Genomic DNA, 24,293 nt, shown 5'->3' on the forward strand with positions numbered 1-24,293 from the left:
AGCTTAGAACTGAGAGAAAAGGAACCTTTTTTTTCCAGTGCTGACATGTATTTTTCCTTCCCCCAGGGAGTATCTGGCCAATAACGTGAGTGTGACTGTCTACCCAGTGAATGAGCCCTGGCTCTACTCCATTCTGTGGTGTAGCGGGGTGCCTTCTGTGTCCTCTGATGCCCCCCAAGTCCTCCGAAAGGTGCCTTACCCCATCTGGCTCATGGTAAACAGCTCTCCTCTCTCTGTCTCTCATCTGACACCACACACACACACACACACGCACACACACACAAACACACACACTCACAGACAAGGTCACACAGCGAGACGAGAGGACAGCAGGAGAGAGGACAGAGACTGACGAGGGCCCAGCAAGACTCGAGGGCAAGGACGCGGAGAAATATGAGGGGGCTCAGCGGCAGACTTCAGCCCAGCGTGGCGTTAGAGAACAACAGGACCCTGGGAAAGAGTCTGGGACAGATTGAGACAAGGGCACAGATCTGAAGTAAAAAAGCAGCTGTCCAGCAGGCTTTAGCTTTAGTCAGAGCCTGGTTCTAGCTTCAGGAGACATGCATGTTAATGGTGACCTCCACTGGCAGTAACTGGAAACTACTTTTTCTCCCTCTCTCTCTCTCTTGTCTTGCAGAGCCAGAACGCTTACAACTTCATATGGATCTCATCAGACCTGCTCTCCCTCATCATAGTCATAGGGATTTTCTGTTTTCAGAAGTAAGTTTGGACTGTGATCATGCCGAAAGTTACAGATGAACATTGATAAATGCAGCCCTCAGCTGTAATGCATAAGCACTTGTCATGGAAATATCCAACACAGACAGGCATTTAAGACTCACTACATTTATTCTCCCACCTTGGGTAGTCTAAATAAGCAGTATTGCATGGTTACACTTTATATTAAGGTCCTTGTTATAAGTGTCCATAATTTAAAACGTGTTAACCTTAATAAAGCATTGTTCCTGCTTTAGATGTGGTAGCGGAAAAAGGCATAGTTAACTGTCAATAAGTACATACTTAACTGCTAATGAATGAAAAGTATAAACCAACAAAAGTTAGTTAAACTCAATGAAAACAATGTAAACAATTATAAGTGTGTTTGTTATACTGACATGAGACACAATTTAGTCTAGTCTAGCGGTTTCCAATCCAGGGGTCAGGTCACGAGGTAATTAACAGGAGAGACACATTTTTGTAATAATTAACCTTCTGGTAATCACATGTTACTGGATAACTTCACCCCTTTAGGCCTGTGAAAATAATGCAAATAAAACAAAAGCAAAATATTATTCCTCCATTAAGGTAGTATAAACTGTGCAGCCTGACCTAGCTCCCAACATGTCAAACACAGCAGCCTGCTCATTGGCCATATGCTTCGTAGTTTGATGCTGTGGTTACCCCCCCCCAGTGTCACTTCTTGAAGCGCCTCTCTAGTGCAGAGGTATGAAGAGCAAAAAAAGTCTGAGTCAGAAGTTTAGTTATGTAAGTAAAGTTATGTACATAAATAGTGTATCTGATGTTATGTAAGCGACACACATCACTACGTTACATGACCTGACTGACGTCACTTACATAACTTGAACCCAGTTATTTTAACACAAAGTACGATCTTATCCTTATCCTAACCAAGTATTGTTGATGTCATTCCAAAGGTCATAGTGGTATGTTGTCCATTTTGTCTACAGGCTTTATTTTGAAAGTCTTACCTGACGTTGGGTACGATGTATTATTAGAGTTAAGAGTAAGAAAATGTTAACCTATGATGGGGGGGTTGTTAGCCCCAAAGGTTGGAAACTAGTGATTTAGTTAATGGGTCTGTAAAGTTTACCTAAATTACAAGGAGAATGAAGAAAAAACACATTTCCTTTTTCCTCTAGAGCAGATACAGGTACTCGAGTCACACCCAACGCAAGTGAAGGCCGTTTCATTTGTGTTGCATACAGCATTGAAAAATTACATTTTATATTCAACGTCAGCGCGTCTTTGTTGAAACAGCGTCACTTTTATTCTGAATGATTCACAGATCACTACATTCAACTGTTTTCAACTGAACTATTTATCGAGTAAAAATTAGCTCCAGTGAAAATCCAGAGTTGTGTGTCTCCAAACCTGTGCATTTTTATTATTCTATTGGGTGAACTGACCCTTTAAAAATCACGAGGTCTTATTTTTGTTCACTGTACAGTGGCATATTCCTTGTTATCATATAAATATAATTATTGTACATGCTTTATTAAACACAGTGGTAAAAAAAGAATTACATTCAATTATTAAATGATTATGTTGATTGATTGATTATGATTATTCAGTCAAAACTGATGTTTATGTTATCATCAGCAGCAGCACTATATATACACGCATATCTGTATGTATTAACATTCCCATGTAAAGAAGCTGAATGTAAACCCTCCTCTGAGTGTGACTGGACCTGAGCTGAGCTCTGGCCTCGTTCAGTCTGCCGCTCCTTCACTGACTGTTGATTCTGCTCTTTTCTTTCTTTTCTATTTTTTTTTTCCTTTTTTCCTTCTGTCTGCTGTCCTCTGGATGTTTCATGTTTTCCCTCTGTGCTGTGTTCTTTCTCTGTCCTCTCTTTCTCTCCTTCTCCTTTGACATTCTTACTTTGTCCTGTGCTCTGCCTGATCTGCATGCAACCTTCCTCCGCCGCCCCTGGCATCTGTCAGCTATCATATGATCAGGTAACTGCTGCGACTGCCTTGGCCTTTGTTTCTGCCTTGTTGTCTGTCCTCCTTGTGCTTTTTTCTGCCTGACACCCCAAGGCCAAATCCTTCCTTTTTCTTCCACTGTTCTTGTTTACCTCTTAGACATGGCATTAAATGTAGGTCTTACTTTTTGTGCATCTGTATCTTAAAGACCCAGCCTGGCAGCACAACTGCTGAACTACCAGGTTAGATGACACGGTAATGCTGTTGTGGTTTGTATCTGTGTGTGCTGTACCAGGTGGAAGATGAGTGGGATGCAGAACTATAACCCAGAACAGATCATGCTGAGCGCCGTGTCGCATCGGACCAGCCGTGACGTCAACATCATGAAGGAGAAGCTCATACTCTCAGGTGCAGCTCTGAGCGCATTCACACCTGCAAACAAAAATAGTTTGGCTTGTAACTGGACAGACGAAGCATGTGTGTATAAAATCCAGGTGGAAATATTGCAATACGTCCTTAAAAGACAAGTTTGTCCAATTCTTCCAAATACACTGCGCCTGCAGTTTTGGGTACCACGTAGGGGACTGCCATATCATATCTTTCAGGAAAACAGCGGTGTAATTTTGAATGTACTTGAATGTAACAGCAAACATGGCTGAAAGTGAATGAAAGACGCCTTTAAAGTGAATAGGCACTAAGGGAGAATAAAACCTGAGGGTGGTAATAATGCAACATCTTGAATGCCAGCTGCCATGAAACCTAAAAAAGAAAAAAAAAAAGAAGCAGAGGAAGAGATTAACATTGTTGCCGGCTCCATGGTGGAGTGAGTTTCAAAAGGGGCAGCAACATCAGCAGTGTGGAAGTAGTTTGATTACAATAGATCGGATGTCCAAAGAACAGCAGTAATATGTAAAAGTGCGAGAAGACTGTGTGTTATAAAGGAACAGTTCACCCAAAAACATGAATCTGCTGACCCACTCGCTGATGAAAAGTCAGGTGTAGTTTCAAAGTTCACAAAACATTTCTGGAGCTTCACAGCAAAGCAGCGTTGCAGCATTCTCCCTTACAAGTGAAGTACCTGGGGACTTGTTTTTAAATGGAAAAAAAAAAAAAACATGAAATGGCTCCATACAGTTCATCCGGCTTAATCGAAGTCTCTGACATCGCAACTTGATTTACACCCTCGAACGTGCAGCCAATTCGGATGGGGGTGCGTGCTAACTGCTAATGCCTTTGGCTTAGCGGCTACAGTGAAGATTTCAGTTTAAGAAAGGGTAAAGTAAATAACATCTTCTCAAATCAATTTGGGATCTTGAAGCCACTGGATCCTTGGATTACATATGGAGCCATTTTGTTTATTTTGTTATTATGTTTTTAATGTTTTTCTGTTTTTTTTACACTTTGGCTTAATGCATCTAGATGCTTGTTTTAAAAATGGACAATAATCAACAGAAATGAAGGAGCGGAAGTTAATGACATGCTGGATTCAGTAATAACCACATTATCCGTGAGCAAACACTGGACAATCAGCTGGTAATCCTTTAATAGCGATAATAATAATGTTGCATCTTTCTTCTCTTCTCTTTTCTCTCTTTCTTAATGACCCCTTTTTTTAAACATCCATTAGACTTTTCTTCTTCTCTTTTCCCTTTTTGTCCCCCTCTTCTTCTTCCCTCTTGCACATACCTGTACCCTGGTCACCGGAATGCATACATGAATACACAACACACACACATACATTGACCACTTGACCACCTGCAAATATCTCAAGTGTAGGTAATGGGATGGATCCTGTGACTTTCACACCTAGCCTGAAAAAAAGAGTTTATGATTTGATGACACTACCACTTGGGGGTGCCAGAATTATAAAATTGGGTTTTTTTTCTTTTTGCTCTAAATAGTGCACTCATTTACTTTGTCGTCAGTGACAAACAGATCTGATGGTACCATATGAATACCAGCTGTTACCAATGTAATCCAACTAAATCATTTCCAGCTGAATAAAACACAATAATGATAAGCTTATTTATATTACACCTTTCAAGAACAGATGTCTCAAAGAGCTTCACAAAGAAATAGAGAAAGTAAAACAAACACATGGAGCGACGGACAATAAAAGCAAACAGCCGGCTAAAAAAAAAAATTAGGCAGCGCACAAACAAAGAAAGCAAATGAAGCAAACACATGCCTGAACAAATGGGCCTTTAGCTGATTTTATCAGAGACCAAGTTGTGTTATGTGGCAGCAGTAGCTCTTTAATATAGGCAGCGTAAATGGGATTACAATGACTTTGAAACATATACGGAATTGGATGGGCAGCCAGTGTGAAGACATTAGTGAAACATCTTGTGGTGAGCTCGGAAATAAATGGTTCAGTGTGCCAGATTGGACCAATATTTCAAAATGTTTATTTTAGCAATATATATTTCAGAATATGTCAGTTTTTTCAGCGCATCATCAATATTTTTGTGTCCTCTTTTCCAGAACTTAACAATGGACTGAGCAGTACAGAGGAGCTCTCTCTTTACCCTGAGAACGGTTATGCGAGATACTCTCATGGAGGCCCCAGCCGCTGAACGGAGCACACTGCCATGGCTGGAAAACCTCTGACGCTAGTCTCAGTTGATTCTACTGACGTATCAGAAATAAAAAGGGAGTACTGAACTGTTAGTCAGCTCACCCTGGAAGTGATGACCACATGAATACATAACCTAAGCTCCACATCTGTAGTCATTTTCTTACATTTGTGCAGTATTGTTAGCACGAAGCATTCAAATCTACATTGGGAACACGTGGCTGAAGTGTGCGTCTATGTTGTCATTACTTAAAGGGTTAGCTAACGAATCAGATGCGCCTGAATTGAATCTGTTGACCAGGTCATCTAAGTCTAAGGTGAAACCAGAATTTGTTCTTTTCTGTCCCGAAAACATTCGTCTGACCTCAACCTCAGATCCCATTTGAATGTAGAAACAGAAAATGACTACCACTCATTCAACATTATTACTAGATAGATGTGGTGATGTGTGTGTGGTGACAATCTGACTACCATGTGTAGAAATCTCTGTTACTACCATCTACTTGAGTGACCTTCTCAGAAAGTTGAGCTAGCGGAGGCCGTAATGTCGTATTTATCCGTGTCATTGACTTCACTGTTGTTTTGTAACAGATGAAACGGGAGGTGCAGTGTTGTGTATCATAAACTGATGTAAATATGAGTTGTTTTACATGTTTTTATTGTTTTTCAAGGGTTTGGACATATGAAGTGTATATTTTACGTTTGCATTTATCATCATTATGACTGATCTCTTCTGTTCAGTGTGAGGGACAGATTAGGGCACACATGAAAACAGTTTCATGAGAGGTGGGGGTCTATTGTGTTGGATGATCTTTATCTCTGCCTCTTTTCTGTCATGCCATGACTGATTTACTATATAGTCATACTAGCTATCACAACTTTCACATGACTGCCTTTTTGTTAATTTAATGGACTGGTAGAATGTTGAAGAGTATTTTTTGTCTGTTAGTTTAATGATAGGGTTAGTTTAAAACAACACTTGTAGCTTCAGACAGGTCGACTGTTCAATAAAAGTGATCTTTTCCCTTTGAAAAGTGTGCAGCTTGTCTTTTGTCAAATATTTTGTAACAAAAAAAATCTAATCTTGCGCCACCTTGAGGTTGTCATTTGCGGTTTCGAGTGAAAAGGTGGTTTGCTAAATGGTACACACATTCACGTTCCCCTCAGGATGAATTGTATTCACTTTGGTGACCCTCTGACTTTTTTTTCTAGCGCCACCGTCAGGTAAAATTACTTTGATTTTCAAAGTACAGGGAAAAACCAACTATGCTCCCTTTTAATCTTTGTATTAACAGCCTGAGCTCAGATTTCATCTTACATAATGAAACAACAGACATAACTAATTAATGGGCTAATTGGCCCACTTACAAAATGATCAAAAGGCTGGGATGAGGTGGTTAAAGGGCAGTCAGGTTTATACCTTCAAACTTGATGGCGCCATCAGCTTCAGCTGTACTTAGTGTTTAGTGCTAATGAGCAAATTTTAGCATGCTAACACGCTAAACTAAGGTAGTGAACATGGCAAACATTTTACCTGCTTAACATCAGCGTGTGAGCATGATGATGCTGTTTAGCTGAAGCCACTGTTGTGCACAATCAGAGCTTTAAAAATGAGCTGTTTGTTTCCTAATTTCATAAAATAAACAAGGACAGCAAAAGGTTTTCGGGTGTTACTGGAACGGAGCGTCACTTTAATCATATCTTGTTACTTGCTGCTAAGCGATGAAACCCTCACAGAACTCATAGAACTTCTGGCCGCAACAGGAAGTTAGCAAATTTGTTACTATGGTTACATTCATGGTGGCTGCTCAGAAAATGTGCTGGCTTCTCAAATAAGGCGTCTTACTCAACTCTTCATGAATCGCAAGCAGTATCAACGTGCATAATATTTAAAATGACTGATCAATAAAAAAAAATCCATCATTGGGCTGCGAGCAGAATGAAAAAAACAATAATAATCAATGCTTGACAGAAGATTAGTCAGCAATTTTTAGGGACTGATCAAAACAAAATTGATTTTCTGCTGCTTGTCTTTGTCCTATACAGTAATTTAGAGCAAGTCTGGATTGCTTGGTCAGTTGAAGCAAACTTTGCCTTGAAATGTGGTCATCATTCTTCACTATTTTATGACATTTTGACCAAAAAATTGGTCATCAATAAATCAATAAAATAATTGGCTGATTGACCTATGATAAAAAAAAAACAATGTCAGCATCAACCCTAGACATCTGTACGACTTAGAATAGTCTTCTCATTAAGGGCATCAGGACAGTCTGTGGAATCAACTGAATTAACTGTAATGTAAACAAATAGAGAGCATTTCACGGTGAGTCTCTCTGATGTCTGTTACCGGCTACAGTAAAACATAATTGTGCCAAAAAGAAAACAGATTCATAAAATCTTTTATTTCAGGAAACAAACGAACATTCTCACAATTTATTGACACGAGTCCAGCGGAGGAGCTGAGGATTAGCAGTGGCGGCGGCTCAGCGCGGGTATTTTATTATACATAATAAAAATAACACTTGTTGTGAGAAATAACAAAACAAAAAAAACAAACAGCTTTTGATTCACAAGTCCTCTCAACAGCCACATAAGGAATAAAACAGGCCTTATAAAGAATGGATTATCCTCATGAAGCTGTCATCTCAGCTGGTAGAGGGTATTCAGAGATAAAGGGAGGGTCCGTGTCGTCTGTGCTGTTGTCAGAGCTGTCAGACGGCATGTGGCAGCCGGAGTCTCTCGGGCAGTTGTTCATATCTGCCTTCAAGTTCTCACCGGGGGTCTCGGCCTCCTGATTGGCCTCATTCTCCAACTGACTATCAGCTGTAAAGCAGAGGAGATGAGTTGGTTGGTTGCTGTCACAGAGTTGAATAGATAAGCAGGAAGTAATCCTTTACAGCTATTATTCCTGTGCATTAAGGCTCAGCGAGGCCTATCTGTCTGCAGCTACCGTCCTTGTGTGTCCTGCTCTATTCTCAGAAACTCTCTTTGGGGTTATCCTGTTATCCTTAACCTCTTTAGCTGCAGCCCGGATACCCTCCCAGTCTTATCTACTCGAGGTGCAATGTCACTTGTCCCTTTTCCCTTTTCTGAATCCCAACGTCTCGGCCGTATCTTTTTTTCTGCTTTTATCATGTCACAAAATGTGCAACGATGACACTGTCCTTGGATAACCTTTTTCTGTGTTTGTCATAACTCACAGCGTAGTTGCTGCAGGGAGTCGACAGCGGCGAGCAGACAACGCCTGTGCTCTGGATCAGTCACATTCAGCTGCGTCAGGTGATGCTCTCTCAGCCTCATCAAGTCATCCACTGTTTGATAACCGTTCTGCTGCAGAGATGAGGAATACTCCTAGAGAAGCGAGGGGAAGAACACAGCATTCAGAAGCTGAAGGAATGGCCTTTTGTATGGAGGATGATTGTTGCTACATTCAGATAAAAGAATAAAAAACACAATACCTCCAAACTGAGGCGCCTTAACACTTCCCGGACTGTCGATTTCTGTCTCACTCTGTGGATTCCTGTCTCCTCGTGTGAATCTGGTAGCAAATCCACATAAATGAACTTGAAGTTTCCCATCCTGCCGCTGAGCATACCTCTCCATATTCCCATGGGGGGTTTGGCCATGATGTCGATCACATCTCCTTCCTAAATGAAAGTTAACTTTTATTAACTGACCAGGACCCTCCACAAAAACCATTGTACATACAGAAGAACTGCTTTTTTTTACGACATTCAGCTAGTGAAGTCTCACATGTTGGGGCAAACCAGCCGTTTATTATCAATTCTACAGTTATGCTGGCAGCTCTGTGAGGCTACAAGGCACAGCATTGCTTTGAACTGAATACAAACACCAACATGGTAATGTGCTCACAAGGATAATTTTAACATGCTAATGTTTAGCAGGTATAATGTTATTATGCTCGCCACCCTAGTTTAGCATGTTAGTATGCTAGCGTTTGGTTAGCACATAACATGTAGGCTACTGCTGATGGTAATGTCGCTAGTTTTGCAGTCGTAAAACCACTATCGGGCAAACTCAACTTTGAACTTAATGTGGCCATAAATGACAATATGAGTTATAAAACAAAAGTTATACAAATTTATTCAAAAGGTTATCAAGAAATTTAACTTGTACCTCAACTTTACTGTGGAATGGGTCCCCAAAGTTTTTTCTCAACAAAAAAAAATTGGGGGCAGCCCTGCGCAAGACCAAGAGTCATTTGACACACTGCAACAATGTCACTAAGTCGGTTCCCATGAAGGATGAGTTCACTATTTTTCAAAATCCACTGTCGCAAACCAGTATCATATGCAACAGTGTAATAGCCTCTCCGGCCCACCATGTTTCTGTCATGTTTGCCCCTCATTGTCGCCCCTTACTGATAATGCACCTTAATAAACATGTACATTTCATGCCTCGGTGAGGCAAACTGTTTGTCTCACGTGCTGCCCTCTAGTGGATCAGCTAAGTATAACATGCTTTTCTGAAGACTGGGCAAAAAAGATATTCAAAGCTAAGTGTTTTTAGTGCAAACATTTTTCTTTTTGTCACCACCTTCCACCGCAGCTCAACAACGAAACATTCCAAAAACATAGAAGATGGCTGTATCTATGGAAGACATCTAATTGATCTGACAAACAACTGAATCCTCATACACTCTATCGAATATGTTTTCACAGAGAATGAGGATGGTGGATTGTGTCCCACCATCATTTAAATCGATAGGAAGGGATTTTTAAATTGCCAGCGAAAGGTCAATCTCAGAGAGTCTGAATTTAACGGCAATCTATCAAATGTTTGTTGAAATATATTTTAGTCTGGAGCGAATGGTGGACCGACAGTGACTCACACTTTTATCCCTATAAAGCCAAGCGTGTCGCCCTTAAAAATGTAGCATTCCAGCCATAGTATGATACAATTACAGTTATACATGTTTACCTTGAGTTTGAGGGATTCTGTGTCGTACGGACTTGGCACAAAGTCTGTATGGACTCTGGCTCTGCCACAGAAAAGTTTTGCGTTCAATAGATCATCCTCCATCCTCAGACTGTCTCTGTTGCTGGAGCAGTCTGACCCACTGGTGACTCCACCTGGGGAACAGCAAACAAACAACAGCAAGGTTCAAAAAAGGCCAAGCTCATTACTTCATTCAATTCTACCGCCTTCTAATTAAGTCCTCCACGTGTCAATAGGAAGACTCGAAGTCTGAGTCGTGGATTCAGGTTTTGATTTGTCAGAGGTCACTGTAGCACTACAAATTAGTGCATCTAACTAAAAGAGGAGGAACAGGATACTATGGTGTACAAGCAGGACTGCATAATTCATCAGGTTGTAGTGTGAAGACTTGGCCCTCTGCCTGAAGGTGCTTACTTGAGGAGCTTTGTCCACTGTTGAGGCTGTAGAGGCTTTCCAGAGAGTCAGTGGACCGCCTCTGTCCTTTGGTAAACTGTCTTCCACCACCAATGCCTCTTTTCTTTGCCTCTTCTTTCTGTGTGATTTCATTCTGCATAGTGAAAAAAAATAAAAAACAAGTCACATTTTTACTCCGCCATATAAGCTTTTGGTTCTCTGTCATTTGTTATCTTCCACTCTACAGACAAACAAAAGAGCGAGCAAACCAACCAGAAAGCTGAGTCAGGGCCCTAAGCTGCTGCGTTTGATTCCTCATGTGACGGAACAGCTCAGTATCTTGGTTTATGCTGGGACACGCAGCTCCTCTGGCAAGCAAAATGCTTAATCCTAAAAGAGTTGCCTTGCTTTTTATAGCTGAGACCTGGGAGGTGTGTGGTGAGCTTAATCTCTGACTACCTGTGCTCAGCTTTTAACTTCCTGTTCCTGTACGGGGACTTTCACACCAAGGACCAACTCTGTATCAATCCATCAAAGTGCAGTTTGTGAAGTGTGAGACTGTGGGGCTGTGGTATGCAGCTTATGAAAAATATGATTTTGATTGGGTTCTGAAATTGTCTGGCAGACTGAAGTGAGCGATGCCTGGGAGTAATTAGGTTTTATAATGGGAGTGCCAAGCAGACAAATAGAAAAAGTCCCAGTTTACCAATGCATTAAGGATGCTGGCAGACCATATTCTGAATTTCTTGGTTTGTTTGATGGACAAAATTGCACATGCGATTTTTTCTAAGCTTTATGTTCTACAGAGAACAACGTAACTGACCAGAGGAACATCTGAACATGTGTTACACAGTGGACCAGTGTCAGTATTCTGTCATATTATGGCAACAGTTTTAGGTTGATGGAAATCACATTAAAGTAAAAATGTATGACTTCTATAAAAATGCATTTATGATATCTTCAGTATGTTCAATAACTAGTTAAAGCCTGAATAAAAAAGAAAGTTTGATTACATTTGTTGTCATAACAATAATGGCACAAAACATAACAATTTAAAAAATGGTTTTGTTTTTATTAATTTGTAAATGTGACAAACAAGGACCTTTGGGTAATGCAGTTACATCTAACATATATTGTACTGTAAAGCTTAGACAAAGGCTGGTCAAATGCATGGACCTGAAACAGTCTCGTCTGTGTAACTAGATTTGATGGCAAATACATTTATGTAGGGAGTAATTTATGATTCATTAGGTTTTGTTCAGGCCAAGGACCCCTCAGCTGATAAAAGGGATGGAGCAGGGACCTTGAAAATATGTTTCAATAATATCTAATTAGCTGACTAGTTGGCCATTTTGAATAGGTGCCACCCAGTCATTTTTACAGTTACGTTAGCTTGCTCATATGATTGCACGAGGAATCATACACTATCATCAGTGCTATTTTCAGAAATGTGCAGGTGGCATGATAAGTACATGCATGTGTAGATTTCTTTAACCATGAATTCATACAGTAACAGATCCCACATTTATTCATGCATTAAATCACCTTCACTCATGCATAAGCAATGCACCACCACCTTTAGCATGCATTTTCGGCCCTTATTATAAAGTGCTACCCACACTTCTAATCAATCATAGTTTTGATTAGTAATACATGAATTGCAAATGTGGGACTGGTCAAAATCATTTTGAAATACGTTTAATTATCATTCTGTCAGATAGTAATTATTGGTGTTTAATATGCAGATGTAAGTATCAGAAATCTAAGGGATCGTCAGGTGAAACATTTGAGTTAACCTAAGTACAATTATGAGGTACTTCTATTGGAGTATTTCCATTTCCTGCTTCATACTTCCACTCCACTACATTTTGGATGCAAATATTGTACGTTATTATGTTTATGCAGTGTGTTGCTGAGGTTGCTACCGAAGTGAGCATGCTAAGCAGCTCGTTAAGTTTCTGTGCTTGCAGTGTAACAGTAACACTCCCCTGGTCCCCAAACTCCATCTCTGGGCCACTAGCTGCACGGCTAATTGAGCTGACTAGCTAATGGCAGCAACAGTATGAAAGTATGAAAAGCATATTTTAACATGTTGTACCTTTAAGACTTTTACTAAAGTACTATTCATATTGGTGACTATCATTTCTAACTAAGTAATACTTTAACCTGATATTGTTACTTGTACTCAAGTATGACTTTTGGCCACTTTTTATAACATTGCTTTCCATATACCATACTTGTGTTAGCCCATTTTAAAGCTATAGCTATTTGAAACCAGGTTAAAAACCAGATAAGGTGTCAGAAGTTCTGCATTACTCTTGGTGCTGATGTCAACACTCGTCTGTGAAGCCCTTTCTGTAAAATGGCAAACGATAGTGTGATTGATGGTTTGCAGGCTGGCAGAGCAGGTGTGTGGCTGACAGCTGTGTCTGCCTGGTAGCAGATGTTATTTCATCAGGTGTGAAACCACAGCAAACGCGGAGTGCCGCGAACTTAAAACTGACTGTATTAACATAAGCTTTGTAGAGTGCGTGACATACACTGATGACTGTCAGCGTTTTCTCTGGTGAGGCCCTGACGTGCTTTCCGTCACGATGTGGTGATGAGGTCTCCATCGCTCTCCTGTGAAGCCTCAATTTCACTGCATTATCGTTCTGCTCCTGTTTTTGCTTTAAAAAACAAAACAAATTGTAAACAGCGCTCTCCCACACAACAGCTACATAAACATAATGCACATTATTTTCTGTGTTCAAAAATGCTTCTACTCAAGAAAGCTCAATTCCTGGATAGACCAGCTGGCAGATTGAGGAGGCTGGTTCTCTTACCAGATAGCTGTCATTATCCCGTGGTTTCATTAAAGGCGAGTGCTGTCTGAAGACGTCAAATCTGTCACATCTGGTCAACTGTTTGGGTGAAAGAGAGATTAAAATGTGTGTTTTCTGGTGGCAGATGGGCATATTGTTAGCCCTTGTGTGTGTTCTCCTGTGACCCCACAACATAAACAGCTGGGTGTTTATTCCCTGTTTATGATTTGTCTTCTGAATTAGGTTAAACCCTGGCAGCCGTGCAGATCTGAGATATGCTTCATTTTTTATATCCTGAGTCAAAATATTGTGGCTTGTACTGGAATGATCATTGCACTGATATTGTACTATGTACTTGTGCTGCTCTCAAATAGTATTATTTTGGTATTATTTGGGGACTGATATTGTTTTTTTTAACAGCTTATTATATGTTTCATTAAAAGAAAGTATGAAAGCAATGAGTCATTTCTCACTGGTTTGCCATTAGCTTCAGTTAGTGGTCGCTGAACGTTGCGCTCGTAACATCTGTTACACTGACTCTTGGCTTGTTTCCCAACACTGACCGTTAGTGAGCTTAGGCCTTACTGCCTCTAAGTGGTTAGATAAGCAACTATTAATAGTATTGTCTTTAAAGCTGGAAACAATTTAGAAACATGGTTATATTTAGTATCTGTAGCACACTGTGTCCTATTTTCAATTGTAGGAAGCAATTGGATGAATACAAATTCAGCTTTAACTAATCATTTGTAAATGAACAACTGTGAATCGATCATACTGACAACTATATAGTTGTTCCTGATTAACTCTTAACCAGCTAGTGAGTGGCATAAAACTAGTAAGAACTCATTCATTACTAATTACATAAACATCTGTGAACGTTGTTTATATGAACTCCAAGTTGTGAATCTTAATGCTACCTACTATGTAGATTACTGAGGACTGTCTCCTTTAACCTTCTGTTCCTGATTTGTTCCTCACTTTTTCATTAGCTACTCTAAAAATGGATATACGTTGGATTGGATTAGTTACTCATTAACTAATGGTTAACTAGAAGTTCTCTGATCCTAATTTGTTTCCTATTAACTCCTCAGAGATTTTGTGAGGTATTACTCCTCGCATTGATCACGCTTCATAAACCCTTGATCCTACATTACCCATAATGCAATCTAATGCAATCTCTTTTGTTAAGCAATTATTCAAGCAATCAATCTTGAACCATTTTGTCAGACTTGTCAACGCTTGACAAATGACATCCCATTTAACTCTTTAACTACATCACTCGTTCATGCAGGAGCCTCTCATTTATCTTCCCCGGATCTCCCTGATGTGTTAACTGTATGCGTTAACTCTAATGCATATTGGTTGTGACATGTTATTCAGGGAGAAGTTCTTCCTATGCAAGGTCAGCAGGATGGTCAGCACACATTCTATATTGCAGCCTTGTGTGATGTCATTACATCTGTTTGGTTTCCATATGATCATGATTATGATGTTATTAAGTAGGAGTTTATGAAGCATTAGCAGTGCTAACTGAGGCTGAAAATGAAGCTAAGCAGTAAAACGTTTGGTTCAGGATACCCTAAAAGCAATAAAAAACAATTATTAGCTGGAAATTTCAATTAAGTTTCAGTTAGTCGAAATGTTCCCCTAAGAGCTCTGAGGTGCAATTAGAGAGTCAGGCCCTGCAAAGCACAGTTTAATGATACTTTGGAGATCTGGGAGCAGGCTGCAGATTAACTGCAACAACAGAGAGAGAGACACATCACAGACTATAGCCTTAATGTTGGTTTCTACTGCACTTTGGCACAGAAATAAAGTAAAATCAAAGCTATGTAACATTTGTACGTGATGCATAAGAATAGATATGGACTATATAGTATTACCACTCTCATATCTGCCTGTTAAATATGATGTGAGGCTACAGGTTAGCTTAGTTTAGCATGCACACTGGGAAAAGGCTAGCTAGCCTGGCTGTGTCCAAAGGTAACACAGTCTGCCTGCCAGCACGTTGTAACTCGCTTGTTTAATCTGAGCAAAATTTAAAGCCTAAACTTAAACAGTATGTGACAGAGTATTTCTTGGCTGGAAGCAGCAGGCGACAACTTTGCAAAATTGTAGTTGTTACACTTCTGGACGGGTGAAACTAAGGAAACCATGACGTATTAAGTTTAGCGCTCAGTAATGTAGCTAATGTAGATTCATGTTTAACATATAGATTTAAGAGAGGTATCAATCTTCTCATCTCAGCCCAGTTACCAGAATTTAATGTTGGCATTTTACATTTTTGTATTACATGTACATGAGTTGACTTTCAGGTGCGGATGTCGAGGGGTAATGGTGGCGTGCAACCAAGCCAGAGAGATCACTGTTCAAGAAAGTTTATGTAACATTTGTATTAGCCAGGTGAGGCCGCTGCAAGTCAAACCCCCCTTGAGATGGAGTTTTAACATTTGTAAAGGCTGTGCGAGCTGGCCATCAAGCCAGAGATTGCTGTTCGAGACGGTGTTTCCAACTATTCCAAGATGAAACATACTGAATGCAAAATGTTGTGGTAAAACCCACACTGATAATTCTACTGTTAGAATGGGTTTGTTAGCAGCTGCGAATCTGGTTATAATGTCGAATGTATGTCTTACGTTTTTGTCTGAGAGCTGCAGATTTGTGATAGAGCAGCTAGTTTGTGGAGGAGACAGATCAGACTGTTTGCTGTCCAGTTCCTGTATCAAACTCTCAAAACGATCCCATGCCACCGTCTGGGGCAGCGAGAAGGTGCCACGGGCCCACAGTTCATGTCGAGGTTGGTGGCAGGTGTGGTAAAAGGGAGACCAGGGCTGTGGACACTCAAACGGGCTCCACAGATAATTTCCAAGCTTCGGGCTCCAAACTCCTTCTTCGTCTGAATCTCCATAGACGTCTTTGGCCTCCTGTTGCTGCTGCTGTGGCGATTGAGAAGGTTTACAGGGCTTCTTCTCTGTTCTCGTCCCTAGTCCGATGCAGGTCAGCACTGGATTGTTGCTGCCCAACAGATGATCTGAAGATGAGCAGAAATTTGTGTTAATCACAACAGATTCAATGCAGCTTCTTGAGCAGGTTGAAGAAGATCGTCTTCCACAATAACTCACCATTATTCTCAGATGTGCACTTCCCTTTTCCAGCTCCACTCTGATGTCCCTTCTTTGTTTGCACCAGACTCTGAAGCTTCTTTAGTCTCCCTGTGCTGGGTACTGAATCTGCTGTGTCAGCTGCAGTTTCGCCGCCCTGTAATTAGGAGACAAAATGTGCATTCAGTGCAGTGTCTGTGCATTCAGCACTAACAACATGCAATGTTTTTTTATTTATTACATAAACAGAGGAGTATATGAAAGGAAAATAGTTTTTGCAAGCATATTTCTGTTCCTTCACACCATTGCATAGTGATAAATGTCTGAATAATCTCCCATTGCCCCACATCCTTAAGTGGCAACAGGGGAAATAGTCCCTTGTATTTTAATCAAATTGAGTCAATCCCCCGCTGCCAAATGGTTATCTCAAGTTTGATTTATTTCCCTAATCATTTTTTACTTGTGCATGCCAAGAAATATAAATCAAACTGGTGTTGGGTTGTTTTGACAAGATATCTCAACCTGTTTATTTTTCCTTCATGGTGTCTTTTTTTTATTTTCTATTGTGCAGTCAAAGGAACATCAATCAAACTGGAGTTGGTTTATTCATGCTAAGAATGACTTTTATCTGTTTTTTGCAAATTGAACTCTTCATATCTGCAAGAATGTCGGGTGGACATATTATTAAGCATATAAACTGCCAGGAATTCTTATTTTGCTCTTTTGGGAAAGAAAATGTTGATCTTCATTCATGTGTGGAACACAAGTACTGCACTTTATTCCAAGTTGTTCTTCCACTCTGTAATGGAAGTCTTCAGTTCCTACACTTACTGCAAGAAAAATGACCAGTGCATCACTGACATACGAAAAGTTCTGCATTTAAAATTGTATGCAAGTAAAAAATACTTATTACTGCAGCAAAACATCCCCAGTGACTGATTTATTTTTTCCATGACATTATTTGACTGTTATAACAGATGTATCGGTGTGAAAACAGCATCTTAAAGTGTAGCCGGTTGAGGTGGAACTAGTCTGAACTACTCTGTATTCATATCATTTAACAGCGAGTAATGCTTTTCACTAGTTTCTATTGTGTTTACATCATATTATACATATAGTGTTCCCTCTGAAATGTAGTGGAAGAATGAAGTAACACATCAGACATACTCCAGTTAAGTGCAAGAAACCTTTAGATTGCGCTTCAGAAAATCATTGAGAAAATGTAAGACTAATTTCCACTACTGCTCCCTCTCCACTACATTTCCGAGGCAGATGTTATACTTTTTACTCCACCACATTTATTTGACGGATACCTGTGTTGTAACACCTCAGTAAACATGAAGGTAAAGGTATGAAAATCTTATGAAGTACAGTCATGTGTTCTAGGTGTAGAATCAATGTTTCCCAACCATTTTCCAAGTCTCTAGTTGGGACCTCCTGTCAGACCAGACGACCAGAGTGATTTCCCATCTAAACTTCTTAAACAGTTGAGTACTACTGTACTTCCACCACTGTTCGGTTGAGTCATATAATGTCTTAGCTGATGACAGGGCTAAAACACGCTGCATCCCCTTTCACATCATGTTTCAAGAAAATGTCCCTTTTTCATACAGGTCCTGTCCCATCACTTTTTTCCTTTTGTGTAGATAAGACTACTGTCCTCTCGTGATGTCCTCCACTCTCCTATCGGCAGTTGGCATGAAAAGCATCCACCAGCACAAAGTCCAGGTGTTCTAAAGAACTCAGGGCCGATATAAGAGGGCCTTATAAAGGAGATTAAAGATTATAAAGCAGATTAAAGTGATCAGTTGACCTGATTTGGCTGACATACAGATGACCCGCCTCAGGTTCACTTCACATTCACCTTTTCACCTCCTGTAACCTCCATCCATTCCACAGAAACGCCCTGAGTTAACTCCGAAGCACTTGCCAGATTTCTGAGTCACACACTTGAGCGACTTTTTGGTACTTTGCTACTTTTATCTCGAGTCACGGAGCCCAGTACATCATGTTTATTAGCACCTTACAGATGCCTCACTGCAACAGAATCTGTTCCGTCCCTCAGTCCCATCAGCAGAGCATGGAGGATGAGCAAAGATAAACAACCGCCCACATTTTACTCACGTGCTCTCACATGTGCACAAACATCCAGGTACGCCAGGTACCTACGTGGCCGGCTGGCACTCATGGCTGGCTGGCAGTCATGTGGGTGGGGGATTACAAAAGACTTCCCTCTGCCAGCTGCACAGCTTTGCAGATAATTATCATTGTGGCACTAAAGTGATTGTGTCCACGTGTGAATGACTCTCAAGTGTGAGAAAAGCCTTCACATCGCTCTGTAAACGCTAGATCCAATCCAAAACATGATTTTTATTCATAGACTACAGAGTAAAGGGTTACTTTTAACACAGTTTCCAAACAATATTCTTTATAATGGGGCTGTACTAGAGGGTGAAACCTGCTCTAAGGTGATGCGGTTTTACCTGAGCCAGTCCATGTGTCTGCGTCCTGTCACATCTGAGCTCCTTCAGGCCGCCATCTCTTGTCAACGTGCTGCTCTGACAGGGAGCTTTACTCATCTCTATAGATTCAAACCACACCAGTCAGATGGCAAACATTTGTCAAACAAATCAATAAAGTAATAAACATTCATCCTTTATATGGGGTAAGTAACACCATCTAGTCTATAACTGTCTGGTGGTTTCCTGGTATAAGCACTTGCTCAGATAGACTTTTTTTTTTTTTACCTTTGTTCTGGACCTTTGTTTGATGAGATAAGTCCTTCTTGTCACCTGATGACGTCCAGCAGCTGTGATTGATGTCTTTGTCTGCAAAAGACAAGATGGGGAAGAAGAGGAGGTATGGGACGAGCTGTCGCATTTCTAACTGTACACAGATAGCAAACTCATCAAAGTGCATAAAGCCCGGACCATCTAAGGAACAACTGAGATCGTTTTAACCAACCTAATGTTTCACCGTCTAAGAGAGATGTTGGCGCACATGACCTGAAACGACAAAATGATCGTGACAAATAGTTTGGTTCTATCGTTTGGAAATGAGTTGAATGGAAATAGTGAAATGCGAACAGAACCGCAGAACATATACTGACATTATTACTAAGAAACACAGTATACACTATACAAAATGAGCAATCAAAGCTCACATACCTTCTATTATTCCTTTTGGCTTTTACTGAACTCTGAGATTGGATCTTTGGGGAAACAAAGGCAGAGAGAAAAACCATTAAGAAAAAAGACATATAAAATTGGAATAGGAATAATATTAGTGTTGCTGTTTTAAGCCATGCTAGCAGCGTGGCTCTGTGGATGCCAATGTTAGTCTGTCGGTCAGCTCACCACCTTAGTCCAGACTGAATGATCAAAACACAGATTTGAGGGATTTGCCTTAATCATAATAACTTTAGTGATCACCTGACAGCTATAAGAAGGATTCCCATGAAATTTGCTAAACACATTTGTGCCCCACTCAAGATGAATTGTCATCACTTTGGTAATCACATCAAAACTTTAATGTGTCCAATACTAATGACATTCTCATCAGCCTCAGCTGTACTTTGTGTTTTCATTGCTAATTAGCAAATGATGAAATGATTGAAACTGTCTACTGAGCATCATGATGTGCGGAGAAATGTCTGCACAGAGCCCAAAGGATACTAAAAGACAACACCCATCCCAGCCACAGTCTGTTCACCCATCATGAATAATTCATTTCTGTGAGTTGAAACAGACATTTCAATATATAGTGAATATAGTACACTGAATGATCACAAACAAATAAGTCTTGAATCTTGAACCTTTCCGAGTTTTGTTTATGTTATGTTATGTTATAGTTTTTTTGGTGTCCGGACAGCCGCGTGGGCATGACACAAAAAACTCACCGACCAATCATGGCAAACATTACACATCATTATAACAAGTTAGAAATGTCATTTAGAGCATGCTGACGTTTGCATTAGCTGCTACCACTAGCATCACAGAGCCACAGTATGTCTGTAGATTATTGCATCTTTCCTCACTAATTACACTGTTGCACAACCTTGCATTTGCCTCATCAGCTGTGCAGTAACCAGCAGCGCAGGTTTAATTGCATCCTCAGAGAGGTGAACAGTCATGGTGCACCACCACTGTTGCACCTCTGTCGGTTTTTTTTTATCGTGTATCACTCAGACTGTTTCTCTAGGAAGGAAATGATCTGAGGAGTATCACAAGTCCCCAAAATCATTGGTTTTGTATGTTCGAAAAATGATCCACTCCAGCAAGATTATCCAACATCTATTGTGACTATTGTGAGTCCCCAGTTCTTATCCAGCAAGAGCGATTTTTGTCGTTTGATCCGATAAAGGTCTGGTTTAAACAAAAACAAGATAATGAACTCACAGAGTTGATGGCTGGATCTGAGCCGCCCCATTCAGGCTTACGTCTCCGGAGAGCAGGGCTGCACTGGTACTTGGGTAGGCCTTCCTTGAGTGTTTGGTTGTAGGCTGGTTCATATATGCTGTCTGTGGAGCCCTCCTGGGAAAGAAAAAAAAAAAAGAAGAACAGTTATCACATCTCACATCTACATGGTGAAAGCAGCCTGGTGTAAACAGTACAGTACACTAATTGGCTCAGTTTAGACTGAATGTATCCTGTTGTTGAGGCTCATCATGGAGGAATTGTCTGGAATCAGTCATCAGCGAGTTGACTAGGTCAGCATCAATGAAGAGTCATACATCAGGGAGAGACAAACATGTCTCCTTGTCTAATGGTCTGGTATCTGCACTAATTATTCTGCTTGCGCAGCTTGCCAATCAAATGGGTATAATCAATTTTCATTGTACCTAAGTCTCCTTGTGCGTAGTTTTCTCAGCGTAAAGGTAATGCAAATCAGCAGTCTGCAATGAACACTTTGATTTAGTCCAGAATGTCTGGCCATGTCACTGGTCTACCACAGAACATAGCATTGAGAAGAAAAACAACCATTGTGGTTTTGTTGGATTCATCATATCTTTGCCCTTTTCATGGGGTGTATGACTTGGTATGTGGTTTAATTTCTACCGCTCTGTACGAAAATAGAACATGTTGATTTAAAATTTTAATATGTGAAAAGAAAATGTTGCATGTGAAGTTGACATTGTCACATGTGATTAACATTAATCACATATAATGAAAATGTTTATGTGTGAAATTTACATTTCCTTGAAAACAAAACATGGCACATGAAATCAAATGAAATCACAGGAACTTTGCTTCTGTGCAAGGGAATTCCACATTTTCACACATTTTAACCTGTGATTGGCTTCTGTGATTGATTGTACATTTTCACATACATGCTGTACGTTAGTATGCAATTTTTTTTTATCAATGGGGATTAGAATTTGTACATGAGCAAAATTAAAGAAGTAGAAATGATTTCTCAAGCAGTATTACATAACTGTCATTGTAAAGAGGGATTTGAGAAACATTTAGAGCATAACGCAAACACTCCAATTTATAGAACATGTGACTGAACTATTAAGCAAATAAATACATAAAATGAGTTGCTGTTTGGTTTGTGGCTGGGGATCTGCTGGGGGGAATTTAGACTGAAGGCCCCTCAGTATTTCTAAAAAACTGGCCACAACTTTAAACTCCTGACAAACCGTTCATTCCCTGTCAGGTGGTCCCTCTTGTCATATCCTGCAAGATTAGCTACCTCACAACAGCCGCTATTTGTTGACAGAACTGGGTGGGATTGATGGGTTAAAAGCCCTCTCATGTAAACCTTAAGACTTTAGCACTGATCCGTATTCAATCCCTATGAATGTGTGTGTGTGATGTGGCAACTTTTGATATATTGTACGATTCAGGCATGTTTTGAACTTACAGAAGCTCCTAAAATGAGAATTTGGCTGTTATCCAAATTTGTATGTCCTCACCTCAAACAAATTGCGCAAATGAGTACAATATTTCAACTTCACCTCTTAAGAACAGTTGTGTAACATGTGACATCAATCTGTCACGGTTTGTTCAGGTGAGCAGAACATCCTATGCTGGCGCGTTATTACAGTTTTGAGTTCGTTAGGCCTTTGACATTTCGTACCGTGTTCATCATTAAGTTTAGAGTAAAGCAGTGGGCGGAGCGGTCAGTATGGTGTTAACAGCAACCACTAAAGATTGTCACTAATTATCTAATTCAACATGCACTGCCATGTTACAGCTGTAAATGTAATCGCCTTTCAACAACAAGCCACTGTTATTGTAATTTAAATTTTTAATTTTTAATTCTTTTTATGCCTGAATAAACTAAATAAACACACTCTCTTTGTTTTCATGACAGTATAAACAAACTGACCTTGAAGGACAACACAGTTTCATATTGTTTTACTTTGTTTATATGTGGTGGACCCTGCCACCTTTCAAGCATCAAACAGGGTTGAAGGGTCCTTATTTTCCTCTGACAACAGCTTGTTTATTTACATATGGAAAAGATAAATATTTCTGAGTTTGTATCATTACCTCATTAATATTGTGAATATTAAAATTACGAGTTTGAATTTCTTATCCAAAACTACACAGCGCCCCTTTAAATATAAACATGAAAAGAAATAGTAATTATGCAATTAATTTGACTGTGTTACATTCAAGAAAGCTAGAAAGCATTTATATTATTGGAAAGTGTGTAATGTTAACAGGATTATTATACCTTTATATCATGTATAATTGCACCAGCAAGCAAGCAAACCTATTCAAAAAGCACATCTCATTCCATGTATAGAAACACAATGTGCAGCACAGAGTGTGAGCTACCATGTAAGCCCCAAAAACAAATACAAGGTGGATAAAACAGACAATTAATACAATCTGAAGATATTACATTTACAGTTGTGAGTAGCTAACACAATGCAGGAAGACTGCATGTCAGAGACCTACTGACTCTTACAAAGAGGGAAAGTTGTTCACAGTTTTGTCTCGTTCTCCAGCGAGACCATTTCAGATCCTTGTCAACAACAATAACTTCAGCAGTCCCTCCCAAGGGGCACACACACACACACACACACACACACACTTTCCTCTGCATCCCAGCTCTTTTAAAGCTGCAGGGACCAGACTAAACCTCAAATGTCCTCAAGAGTCGAGAAGATGATTTATCTTACCAGTGTGAAGCAGAAGAGGTTCATGTTTGGACGTCTGTGCCAGAAGATCTGGATGGAGCCAAGTGAGACAAGCTGCACACTGTGGCCTCCGGGACGCACAAACACACTTTCACACACACCCTCACCCTCCCCGCTCGAAACCCACACACCCTAACACACCCCTGTGATGCAAAAAGCTCACGCTGCCCCCATGCTGTTTTACAGACCAGTGGCCTAATCCTGGCTTCAAATCCCTCACATAATCCAATAGATGCAGTGAGCCGTCGCTGTCCAACGCTGGGCTCAGAGAGCGCTGGGCCACCGTGACAATGAGACAATAAACAACACAGGCCGGCTTTGTTTGGCATGTGTCTGAAATGATTATGATAATGACCTGATCGAGATTAAGTAATCGCTAAGTGAGGTTAAACTTCTGGTGACTGCGGTGACTGAGGGGAAAAGACTGATTTACTAATGAGTTTCTGTTAGTACCCATGCAGAAGAATACGGATGTCCTACGAGGGTTTTCGCCACGGGTTAATAATGTGTTCTGGACAACATGTTGAAGCCAAGGTTTACATAATACGCCCTGTGATCCGTCCAGGACCTTCAATCGCACGTCTTCCCATTATTTCGTAAAACAAAAAAGAAGCAAAGCTGGATTTGACAGTCCCAGTT

The 24,293-nt window shown here is 40.3% G+C and overlaps 2 protein-coding genes across 4 annotated transcripts in view; one reads left to right on the forward strand and one right to left on the reverse strand.

Annotated features, from left to right (window-relative positions):
- gdpd5a (glycerophosphodiester phosphodiesterase domain containing 5a) overlaps nt 1-6,275 on the forward strand; it is a 29,421-nt gene extending 23,146 nt beyond the window's left edge. For 2 of the 3 annotated variants that reach the window (XM_030438965.1, XM_030438966.1), the window contains exons 13-17: nt 67-214; nt 638-720; nt 2,685-2,699; nt 2,962-3,074; nt 5,151-6,275. In XM_030438965.1, the coding sequence (XP_030294825.1) occupies nt 67-214; nt 638-720; nt 2,685-2,699; nt 2,962-3,074; nt 5,151-5,242 (451 nt within the window). In that variant the 3' untranslated portion in view covers nt 5,243-6,275. The remainder of the gene's footprint in view (nt 1-66; nt 215-637; nt 721-2,684; nt 2,700-2,961; nt 3,075-5,150) is intronic. The other variant, XM_030438967.1, reaches the window with a different exon arrangement.
- A 1,388-nt stretch (nt 6,276-7,663) lies between these two features.
- samsn1b (SAM domain, SH3 domain and nuclear localisation signals 1b) lies at nt 7,664-23,757 on the reverse strand. The gene is made up of 15 exons (XM_030438380.1): nt 23,637-23,757; nt 20,899-21,033; nt 19,669-19,712; nt 19,466-19,506; nt 19,249-19,329; nt 18,985-19,082; nt 16,523-16,658; nt 16,037-16,431; nt 13,422-13,499; nt 13,137-13,265; nt 10,618-10,750; nt 10,186-10,337; nt 8,703-8,891; nt 8,445-8,595; nt 7,664-8,067 (listed from the first exon to the last, which is right to left on the reverse strand). Exons 1-15 carry the CDS (start codon nt 23,658-23,660, stop codon nt 7,874-7,876), a joined length of 1,980 nt encoding a protein of 659 aa, XP_030294240.1. The 5' UTR covers nt 23,661-23,757; the 3' UTR covers nt 7,664-7,873.
- Nucleotides 23,758-24,293: the final 536 nt, after the last annotated feature.

The sequence above is a fragment of the Sparus aurata genome, chromosome 13, assembly GCF_900880675.1.
Source record: "Sparus aurata chromosome 13, fSpaAur1.1, whole genome shotgun sequence".
NCBI lineage: Eukaryota > Metazoa > Chordata > Actinopteri > Spariformes > Sparidae > Sparus > Sparus aurata.

Excerpts from the sequence above, each read along its gene's own strand:
- samsn1b (XM_030438380.1), bottom strand. The coding sequence starts at position 23,660 with ATGAACCTCTTCTGCTTCACACTG. Across the intron at positions 13,500-16,036 it reads TGCAGCTCTCAGACAAAAAC|TTGACCAGATGTGACAGATT; the intron begins GTAAGACATACA and ends TCACCCAAACAG. Across the intron at positions 10,751-13,136 it reads AAACGCTGACAGTCATCAGT|AATGAAATCACACAGAAAGA; the intron begins GTATGTCACGCA and ends TTCACTATGCAG.